The 11,197-nt window shown below is 55.7% G+C and overlaps 1 protein-coding gene across 2 annotated transcripts in view; it reads right to left on the reverse strand.

Moving 5' to 3' along the window:
• Positions 1–1,923: 1,923 nt before the first annotated feature.
• The window catches only part of SLC22A5 (solute carrier family 22 (organic cation/carnitine transporter), member 5), a 22,653-nt gene continuing 13,379 nt past the window's right edge, over positions 1,924–11,197 (reverse strand). The window contains exons 3-10 of one of the 2 annotated variants that reach the window (XM_012657628.1): positions 10,972–11,126; positions 9,833–10,004; positions 8,607–8,733; positions 6,883–6,983; positions 5,111–5,325; positions 3,491–3,673; positions 2,404–2,539; positions 1,924–2,045 (exon numbers count right to left, since the gene is read on the reverse strand). In XM_012657628.1, the coding sequence (XP_012513082.1) occupies positions 1,958–2,045; positions 2,404–2,539; positions 3,491–3,673; positions 5,111–5,325; positions 6,883–6,983; positions 8,607–8,733; positions 9,833–10,004; positions 10,972–11,126 (1,177 nt within the window). In that variant the 3' untranslated portion in view covers positions 1,924–1,957. The remainder of the gene's footprint in view (positions 2,046–2,403; positions 2,540–3,490; positions 3,674–5,110; positions 5,326–6,882; positions 6,984–8,606; positions 8,734–9,832; positions 10,005–10,971; positions 11,127–11,197) is intronic. The other variant, XM_012657627.1, reaches the window with a different exon arrangement.

The raw sequence follows: 11,197 nt of genomic DNA on the forward strand, positions 1-11,197 counted from the left end.
ATTTAAAAAATCATTTTACTTATTAAAACTTTCTCATTTTCCAAGGCACATCAGTAGCTTTCACAAAAATATGGTTGGTTTTGTTTTTTTTTTTTACCAACTGAAACATATGCTTTAGTAGTACCACGGAAACATAATCAGCAAAGAGAAGGCAACTACTGGACACAGAGTGTCTCCCGATAGTGTTAACGCGACTGGAGTGAGCAGCTCTGAGAGACCGTGAACACAATTTAAATTTCTTTTTAATTTTTCCCCCTGATTAGATATCACAAAAGGAATACACACAATGACATTGTTTTTGGCGCTCGGAGAAGTGCTAGAGGATAAAACTGGAAACACCGTGCACCGGTGGCAACTGTAGACCATCGCTGGAGTGATTTGGGGTTAAAAAAAAAAAAAAGACACAGGCCAGGCGCAGAGGCTCACGCCTGTAATCCCAGCACCTTGGGAGGCCAGGGTAGGAGGATTACTTGAGGCCAGGAGTTTGAGACCAGCCTGGGAAACACAGCAAGATCTTGTCTTCACAAAAAATAAAAGAAAAAAAAATTAGCCAGGTGTGGTGGCACTCACCTATAGTCCCAGCTACTTGGGAGGCTGAGGCAGGAGGATCACTTGAGCCCAGAAGTTTGAGGCTGCAATGAGCTATGATCATGCCACTACACTCCAGCCTGGGCAACAGAGTGAGACCCTGTATTTTTTTTTTGTTTTGAGACAGAGTCTGTTGCCTGGGCTAGAGTTGCTGTGGCATCAGCCTAGCTCACAGCAACCTCAAACTCCTGGGCTCATGAGATCCTCTTGCCTCAGCCTCCCGAGTAGCTGGGACTACAGGCACGTGCCACCATGCCTGGCTAATTTTTTCTATTTTTAGTTGTCCGGCTAATTTCTTTCTATTTTTAGTAGAGACGGGGTCTCGCTCTTGCTCAGGCTGGTCTCGAACTCCTGAGCTCAAGCGATCCACCCGCCTCGGCCTCCCAGAGTGCTAGGATTACAGGCGGGAGCCACCGCGCCCAGCCGAGACCCTGTCTCTTAAAAAAGAAAAAAAAAGACACACACCAGGAGGCTAAGGAACCAGCCTTCCCCAAGTCTATTCTGAAGGGCAAATAACTTAAGGAGAAAAAGACGTCATAACAACAAACAACAAAACAAAATCTATTACAGTTTTGAAAGAAAAGACAAAGTTGCTTGTCTCTCTTTCTCACTGATAAACTTCCTTCAAACCGTACCCAGAAGCCACAGTAGTGAGGAGGTCTGGTTCGCACAGCAGTGAAAACAAGAACAGCAGGTGCAGCGATGCATTTCTCATGGGCCTGGACAAGCCCAGTGCTTCGACCAGGTGTAACGAATCCACCCAGCGTCACACCGGCCCGAGAGCCCGCACCTCGCCGCGCGCGCCGTGCTCCGCACCTGCTCGCCTGCACCTTCCACACCGCCGGCTCTCCCAGGGCCTGTGCTCTGCTGCCCCGGGCAGTGACAGTCCTAGCTACTGCCATTTGTGACTGAGCAAAGGTGAGAAATCAGACTTCCTATGAAACTATTTCTTTTCCTCTAAAGGTCACCGTTAGCAGGAAGGGCGTGGGGGGACTCAGACCTGCAGTGTTATTAGGGGTCTTTTCAGGTTGTCTGAAATTAAAATGTAAATTTAGCAGATTCTTCTCATATTCTTCCAAATCCCGTTGGTTCGAGTGAATAATTAACTCCTTAGGAAGCGTCGAGTCCACCATCATGAAAGTCAGGACTGATCTGAAGTTGTCTGAAGGTAGCCCTGGTGTCCCCAGAGGAGGGTGTGCTCTAGGGCGCTACACGGCCTCTGCGTCTGGGTGGCCGTCTGTGAGCGAGTCAGACACAGGTGAGAGAACGAACAGCAAAGGCCTCTGTCACCGAAGGGCTGTGTCTGCACAAGCTGTGTCTGACCAGACGCAGTCTTTCCTCTTACGTGCCTCACTTACCGGAAGCTGTGTTAGAAGGCTGTGCTTTTAAGGATGACGCCACTTTCTTCGCCATCTCTTAACATCCTTGCTTGACTCGGAGTCTGCTTGTATTTTATTCTATAAAAACAGGCAAAACAAATGTTAGTAACAAACCTTAAAAAGATGCCTGCCAGTCTCAGAACAACCAAGAACTGAGGACATCTTCACTGGGGGAAAAAAAAATCATACAGCAGATTCTGAAATATTTCTCCTGGCCCCTGCATCATCCAGAGGCGTGCATGGTGGCACGTCCACATGGGATCAGAGCAGGGAGCACAGGCCGTCAGCACCCTGCTATTTATAACCCTTTGGTGGCTAAACTCGTCCATGGCACTTGTGAGTCTGGCGCGGGGTTGGGGGGGCTCTACCACGAGGGGATCCCAAGACCTGGCCCAGACCCAGTGCATCACCATCGTGAAGAGGGAGCCCGTCTTACCCTTTGACCCTCAGCATCTGGTCAATGGTGTCTGGGAGTGGGGTGCCGAAACTCTCTGGGAGAAACAAGGTGAGGATGGCTGTCAGGATGGTCAGACTTCCCATCAGGATGTAGGGCAGGAAGCGGTCATAGGCCCCTGCGGCAAAGCAGACAGAGCCCCAGCCCAGGGCTGCGGTTAGACCTGGTCTCTCTCCATCCCTTATGCTCCCAGGACTCTATCAGGGATCGCCGTCCTTCTCAGTCCCGGCATCGCCGCCGGCCGAGACGCCAGGCTGGAGTCTGGTTCAGAGCCCAGAGCCAGCACAGGTGCGCCCAGGTCGCGGAAGGTGCAGCAGTGCCCCGAGATGCAGGGCAGGAGAGCGCGGCAAGGAGCGGAGCCGTGATGATTATTCCTGGTTCCCAAGGAACTCGAAGCACTTGGCCAGGGACAGGCACGGCCCTGCCGCCTCTGCAGGTGTGTCACGGCCCGTTGGATCTGCCTTCGGGCCAGACAGGCTGTCTCTGCTTGTCAGGTCTATTTGGCATGTTCACAAGGCTCCCTGGGTTCTCAGGGCAGGTGCCACCCTCCCAGACGTACGGGCTGGGGACGTGCGGGGACAGCAGTGCCGTGAGGATGTGCTTTCGAGAAGGAAACACTGGGGCCCTGCTACGTGAAAGGGCACGAGGCAGACCTTTGTGCGACGTGAGCCCGCTGCACAGTGCTCCGCGAGAGCGACCCCCAGCCCATCACTCCTCCTGAGTGGGCACCTTCCCTCCTGTTCCTTTAAAGGCTGATTCCAAGAAATTTCTCCAACGAAGTACACTGGCTCCCTAAACTACTAGTAGTTTCTGAGGGTAAAGGAATTTAGTCTCTGGTGGAAGGCCTGGGATGGCTGAAACAGAAACAAAACCTCGTTTTCTCACCAATTTCTAGCTAGTCTATCGGTTGTTTTCCACTTGAAAGTGAACGTCTCCGCGACAGCGCGCTGGAAGACCCCTCCCCAGCCGCAGGTCAGCGCGTTTGCCGCAGGTGCTCGTTTCCTTACTAACGAGCTGTCTCCACTCACATCAAAGCTTCTCCCCCACCGCCCCCGCCCACGGCTCTTACCGAGGTAGACGAAGTAGGGGGACAGGATGCTGCCCAGGCGGGACGCCGTGGAGCTGACGCCCACGCCCATGTTTCTGACCACCGTGGGGTACAGCTCGGCCGTGTACACGTAGACCATGGAGAAGGCAGCGGTGATTCCAAACTTGCCCACCATCACCAGGGCTGTAGCCAAGTAAGACAGGTCTGGAGAGCAAAGGAAGGGAGGTGGGAGTAGGCACCAACCCACGGCACGCTGCCGTTCACAGTTCCACTTCTTTTTTGCCTGAGCAAATGTACTTTCTCCCCCAGTCTTTTTTTCGGGGGGTGGGTTAGTGCCTGTAACTTCCTATCGTGGGATAAAGGACCGCGGCCGAGACTTCCCTCCACGCCGAAGCCTGGACGGAGGCGGGGGCCGCAGCTGTGTGAGGACGTGCGTTTTCCCAGCCAAGAGGCCACCCTGCTTTCCAGTCCAGAAGTCACTCAAGACCTGCCTGCCAGGGAGTCAGCTGTCACCCAGAACCTCACACCGCAGACACCGTGGAATTAACTCACGGATTTTAGATGCGTGGAGAATCCAATTCTAACTCGCTTCGTGTTTTTCATACTACTCAGACCCCAGAAAACTCACAGCCCATCATCGAGATGATCCTCCCGTCCATCCTTCTCCCTGTGCCGACGAGAGACGCTGCGAGTGACTGAGGGTCACTCTGAGCTCAGTGTGACCCGGCTACTTCATTTCTGGCCTGTTGTGCCACACCCCCTGGGGGCTGTCCCTGTGCAGTGTCCCCAGCCTGAGAGGCCCAAGACCACCAGAGGCTCCCAAATCCATCTGGGCACAGTGCCAGACAGAGGAGGGCCCAGCTGTTCTGTAAATTGTCGGCAATGGCCACCTCCCACCCACCTGTGGGACCCAGATGGTTTCAGAGATAGAATCCTGCTCCTGGCCTGTGCGGCCCTCTCTCTTAACCAGCTCCTCTGTCTCCTCAGACGTGCCGGGCTCGTTCCTGCTCAGGGTCACTGCCTTTGCTGCTGCTTCTCCCTGAAACGTCCTGCTAGACTCTTCCATGGCTTTCTTGTCACTCCATGTATGTTCCCCTGTTCAGGCACATGGTCTGTGACGACTTTATGTGAACTAGCTCCCCACTGCGCTTCGTTTTTACTCACAGAAGGCAGCACAATCTGCGCGATTTTAAGCATTTTATTTACTTGTCCGTTGTTGGTCTTCTCGACTAGGGTGGAAGCTTTACGAGGGCCCGTGCTGCTCGCACTAAGCACAGAGCCTCGCCCGCAGCAGGCGGCCACGGCTACTTGTTGAATGAATACGTAAGACAGGGCCAGGAAGAAAAGTAATGGGGTGGCTCTTTCTTCCCCCTCATTCTGGAGTGGACAGCCAAGATGAACACAGCAACTTGGGTACAGAGTAAAATTAGCCAACGGCCCCAGTGCTGCTGCTTCTCACTCCCCCGAGGCCCAGGCCATCGGGGGTGTTCTGCTCTCAAGAGGCACTTCCTCTTGATTTTTAGGCGAAGTCTGCATATGGGCCAGGGAGCTGTGATGGGCTTCCTTAGCTGGGGAAGACAGCCTGGTAGAGAATGAGCGACTCAGTGAAGACCCAAGACCGCAGACGCACACGGTCCCTACCTGGGGGCACCAGCTGCACGAAGAGGAGGACGCTGCCGCCCAGGAACAGCGCGGTGGCCATGGAGTAGCGCCGGGGCACGTGCTGCAACAGCAGCCAGGCCAGCACGTACGCTGGGACCTCCACCACTGCCGAGAGGAGGCAGTTCAAATAGATGTTCCCATGCAGGTTGGGAGTGTCGAGGGAAAGCCCAAAATAGCCCACTGATATGGTCATCCTGAAACAGAGTGAGAAGAAAGAAAGCTGGAAAAGCAGTATCCACATCTCTCCCAACCTAAGCAACTTGTAAATGCAATTATTTCAGTAAACCCCAAACCACTCTGTGAGCAGAGGATAGGAGGGCAGAGCAGCTCTAACCCTGCATCTGCTTCACAGAACAAAAGAGAGCCCCCCAGCCACGTGGTGCAGCGTGAACTCCGTGCCGGTGTCCTGCCAGAGAGTTCCCGGTAGGAAGTGTCACAGCAGAACAGCTGATATAATTCAGACGGGCCTGCCTTTTGGCTTTAAAAATACTAGGCCAAAGCATTCACGGAAGCTACTTCCCTACCCTCTGAACCTCCCAGATCCAGCAACTGCAGAAGGAGCGAGGCAATGAGTAGGGCGGCGGGTATCAAGAGAGGTGGGATAGGATTGGAGGGATGAGATAAAATGAGGGGCAACATTCGGTTAAAGACTATCTGTGGCACCCGGCCAGGCAGCGGCTGGTCAGAGGCAGCTGACACCGACCCCACCGTATCCATGGAGAAGAGAGGGGACTCCCAGAAGTGGGCCAGGCTGTCTCTTGTCTGCATGGCTGCCATGTCCCTGGCCCGGGCCCTGTCCCCAGTGGGCTTTCTCTCTGCTGATGGCCCACACTCTTTGGCAAACTGGATCTCTATGGATTAGAATGTTTTTGACTCATCAGCAGGTTGAAAATGCAGCTCATATGATGAAGACAAAGGGTAGGTACAGGAGTCCCTGGGAAACCCAGGGCAGGGGCAAGAGTCTGGGTGAACTGCAGTGGGTGACTCATGGCAGCTGGCACGTGGTGGTGCTGGCCCTGGCTGGGCAGACGCGGGGAGCGGCGCACTGCCCCGAGGGATCCTGGGCCGCCCTTGGGAACGGGCAGCGCACAGACCCCCAGGGCCCCGTGCTGGACGAGAGCCAAAGTCTTCCCTCCTCGCTCGCCTGTCACCACCCCCCCAGCGGGCTCGGGAGTCGCCTGCAATCCCCAGGGTCTGGCCACCCACGAAAGCTACCCGGGCATGCGACGTGTTCCCTCTCTGGTAACTCACAGATCCCTTCCTGCCCTGTTAGAAGGACCCTGGCGAGGACATCCAGGCCGTGCCCTGACTCTGAATGTCCCAGAAGGAGCACGTCCCGCTTCCATGTTTCCAGAAAGCACTCAGCAGCCTCTGTGGCCTGATGGACATGGCGTCTTCACTCAGATCCTTCCTGAAAGTTCTACCTGTCCTCCTTAGCCACTGTCTGCGACTGGGCAGGAGGGGGTAAGGGACAGGAACACCTAAACAAGGACCCAAGGGGAACAAGGATCCACCTTAGGACCTGGAGAGACCCCCAGAGAGCCCGGATTTTCCCAAACAGCCTCCACCATGGTTCTCATCTTTCTTTTCTGAGGTTCCGTTTCTTCCATTCTCACAAGACACGTGTAGCCTGTGACTTTCTGATGACACAGGCTTCCGATTTCGGTCTGAGGCACGTGTAGACATGCGAGGCCCAGTGGCCACTCTCAGAGGCTCTGTCTGGAGGCCTCAGGCAGGTCTCGCTTACGCACCACAGGAGGATGGACATGACGGTGACGATGCGGATGTTCCGGGTCCGGAGCAGATCCAGGATGCTGTGTGACGGCTGCTGCTTGGAGCTCAGGTCTTGTAACTGCGGGGACAGCACGAGGGGACGGGAAGGAGCGCAGGTCAGAGACTCAGAGCACACAACAAATAACATGCTCGAAACCCTGGCGCCTTAGCTGTCTGCATCTCAGAGCGGGGAGTGTTATGTTTCCTCCTTGAAAAGAACTTCAGTGTAGTGACTGCACTTGGGCTGCTGGACGCCTCCCCAGGCCTTGTCAATAACAAAGCAGAGTGAACAAGAATGAGCAGGAAAGTAGGCGGCCAGTCCCTACTTCGGGTGCGGCAAAGCCGAGGCCGGAGCTGACAGCTCCCGCGCTGCTCGGCCGCCTCCTCCCGCAGGGGCCGCGTTCCAGGGAGGCCTGCGATCATTCCTTCCAAGCCTGGCTCCCGGCCCTCTGGGTCAGAGAGAGAAACTGGCTGCGGACCTTACTGATCTGATAGTTTTTTAAAAATCAACGTTCTGAGTCCTTATACCAAGTAGTTACTGGTCCGCTTCCAGGGGAAAAATATTCCAACAGAAAAACAGGAAAATTGACCTGAGCTTCACCCAGAGTAACTTCCTATGAAACGGGGCACAGCCAAGGCCGTTCATAAACCACACGTCTAAACACACTGATGTTGCTTTCTTAAGCGAACCCAGCTTTGGGGCTTGTTGTTCCGAGTTAGCAGTTCAGCACAAGGTCAACTTCTGACTTAAGGGACCCCCTGAAACAGCCTCGGCTCCTCACAGACGCCAGTGGGGCTCGTGGGTCACCCAGACTGACCCTCACTCGAAAGCCCCCCGCCGCGCGCCTGCCCTGACCTTCGCGCGGCAGAGCCCTGGCCAGTGCGGGCTGAGTGCCCATGGCCGCTGGCCGACCCTTCCCTGGGAGGCCGGCAGGGCTGTCAGTGGCCGCCGGCCTCCCTGTCTGCAGTAAGTGGCCCCTTCCCCAAGCCCCAAGCGTCCCTAGCATGCCTGCTGTGGCTGCCCCCACCGCCAGATGAGAGACACATCCCAGAACCACAGCAGCGGCTCTTACAGCTCTGACCTCTCCTCACCGTCACGAGACGGAGGGAAAGCGCCTGCTGCTGAGGGGACAGGAAGGAAAAGCAGGAGCCGGGAGCCAGGCAGAGCCAAGCCATGGCTCGTGGTGCCCGAGGACGGGGTTTGCAGGCCGGGCTGGGACAGGGAGAGGTGAGTGTCCAGCAGGACCTGACTCCGAGATGACAGGCAACAGCTGGCCACGGGAGGGTGGGAAGAGACCAAACGCCTCCGAATCCATCTGTGCTTTGCATCTCGAAACCCTGGCGAGCTTTGTAAGATGACAAGCTACCGTAGGCACAAGACACGATGATTTCCCAAAATGCTGACTTTGTGAAAGGTCTATTGCTCATAAAAGGTTTGTTATTAAAAATAATGGTAAAACATATGATTGTTTAGAAAGGAAGTTAATAAAGTAGGAAAACCTAAAACCCATGGGAAAAGTGGAAAGAGCTAGGCGGTTGTAACCTATTCCCCAACCCCCGAGTTTTAACGGGATCTGCCGTGGGGGCAGCGGGGCTCAGGCAGGGAGAGGGCTCGGCTCCCGTGAGCGGAGGGCAGCGCTGGGTGCCGGGGCCCTCAAATCGCGGCCACCACAGCCCCTCACCAGCTCCCACCTGGGCTCACCTCACTCGGGTCAAAGATGGTGGGAGGGGCAGTAGTCCCGTTGATCTTGGCCGCCCTGCGGATGATCACCTCGGCCTCTTCAAATCGCCCCTGAGAGATGAGCCACCGCGGGGACTCAGGGATGAACCTGGAAGCGCAAGGAGCACCCCAGTGAGGCCCCCGCCCAGCGGCTGGGCAGCAGAGCACAGGCCGCACAGCGGACGTGGGAAGCGAGGTTCAGAGCCAGAGCTGGGTCTGTGGAATGTCTGGTGCTCACAAGCCAGCGGCGGAGAGATGGCCCACACACAGCAACAACCTCCAGAGCGAGCTCTTTTGTACGCTGCAGGGCACAAAATCTGGGGGGCCCTGCACACCCTGCTGGGGTCCCTACGCTGGCTGGCCGCCTCCACTCCCAAAGAGTGGGGGTGCCCCCGGCGGGCTCCTGAAGCGCAGCTTCTGTGGATGTCTCGGGCCAGCCCAGACCCCACTACGCCCCTCTCCCTGTCCCTGGCATCCCCAGGAGCTTCTGCACCAGCCTCTGAGCCTCTGTGCTCTCCTCACCCCACCCGTGATTTATCCGACAGATTTGCCAGACTCTCTGCCTAAAACGGGATGCTGTCAAGGCGCCGAGTGCTCGGAGTCTTTGCGGGCATTTTCTGTCTCGCTGCGACCAGGGAGCCTCCACCTGGTCGTGACGTGCTGCTTCCTCTCCCACCGTCCCCTGAACGCTCCCTGCTCCACACGGGCCATGGCCTCACCTTCCCCCCTGCAAGCGGTGAGTCCCGCCTCGGGGCCTCTGCTGTGTCCCCCCAGCTGTGGAATGGCCTCTGCTCGCCTGTCCGACTCTGTCTTGGAGGCACAGGTGGAGCCTGGCCCGCCACGCAGCACCCTGAGGAATCTCACCTTGGTGTGCTCCCTCCTCCCCCCACGCCTGGGCCTGAGCTGCCTTGCCCTGGGGTTTGGGGACTTCCTGGAGGTCACGCTGGACCCCGTCTTCTCACAGCTACTTTTTCCTCTCCCTGTACTTAGATCAACACAGCACAGGGCTGAGAACGAGTCTGTTGATGTCTTGGGACTCTGCTTTGTTTGGTTCTTTTGAGTGTGGAGAAAACATTCTGAAACCACTTATAAATAATCTACACTTCCTGTCTCCAGGAGCCCGGGTTTGTGGGCTGCTGCTGCCCTCTAGCGAAGGCCGGACAGACGTCGCCCTGCTGGCGCCCCACCGGGCACCGGGCCACACTCACCACCAGAGGGCCACGCACATCACCCCCGGCACCGTCAGCGCCAGCAGCAGGATCCGCCAGTCTCGGATGAAGTAAGCAAACAGCGGCAGCACCATGTAGCCAAACGCATAAAATATGCAGACTCCTAACGTGGAGAATATGATGCGAACTGACTTGCCAAGAATTTCTGTTCCTGTTCAAAACAAGGAAGGAGTCCAGTTAGCATTTTAATTTGGGTTATTTCCTTATTAATCTTCTACGGTTACCATTTTCAACACACAGATCAGAAAACAACCAGAGTTGTCTCTAAGTTCTCAAGCCTTAGGGAGGGGACGGGATTCTGAACCCTGTCTCGTCTGACCGACTCCTGGGGGCTCCATGGCAACAGTTCTCTCGCGAAAATGTCGCCCCTTCCCTGAGCCATGTGTGAAGATGCCATAAGAGGCCCCCTTTAATCCTCACATGAAGAAGAACTCATTAAAGGTGGACTCATTAGTAATGCCACCCATGCTGACTGCTACCCTTCAAGGAAGAAACATGCTATTAAGTGTGAAAAGAAAAAAATAATCCTTTCAACAATACAACCCAAGGAACCCAGAGACCTTACTGACTACAGTCAGACCCCTCCAAACAGTGACACTGGCCACTTTTCAGGGACGTAAGGCTGGCAAAGGTCTGAGCCAAAGCCCTGCAGTGTGTACTCTGAGTATTTCCTCTCCTCTGTAGGTATCGTCGGCAACGGCGCTCTGCAGACAGGCCGTCTCTTCCTGGGCATCCTGCCAGCCCCGGCCCTTCTCACACCAGGCCTCCAGCTGTCCCCGGCTCCCTCAGTCCTGGGCAGCGCCAGGCCCTTTATAAAACGGATGATCTCTGGGGGGTCCTAGTACAATGGCCATCAAGTCCTAAAAAGTGCCACACCTTGGAGGCCAGAAAGGAACTGGAAATCAGAAGTCAGGCCACCGCACTGCTGGGGACCTCAGGCTGGTCAGCTGTCTAGCTCAGTTTCCCTGCCTACAAACAGGGTTCGCCAGGACGCTGTGGCTGGTTTTGCTAGAGACCAGTTTCCCCCGAGGGACATCACGGCTGTCTCCAGAAAGGCAGGTGGTGGGATGACGGCGAGACACAGGATCAAGTACTCAACTCCAACCTGATGGCCATACCCAGGACAAACGCCGCCACGTAGTTGGAGATCTGGCCCATGCCCACCAAGACAAACAGCACGACAAACATCTCAAAGTTCTTTGAGAAGACCTGCAGGAAGCTGAAGCCTGTCTGCATGCCCATGGTTGCAAACAGCACTTTCTTCCGACCAAACCTGGGAAGGAAAGGAGAGTGACAGAGAATCAGCTGGAAAAAGGCAGCAGGAACGGGCTCCACCAAGGGGAC

The sequence above is a fragment of the Propithecus coquereli genome, unplaced genomic scaffold, assembly GCF_000956105.1.
Source record: "Propithecus coquereli isolate 6110/MARCELLA unplaced genomic scaffold, Pcoq_1.0 Scaffold553, whole genome shotgun sequence".
NCBI lineage: Eukaryota > Metazoa > Chordata > Mammalia > Primates > Indriidae > Propithecus > Propithecus coquereli.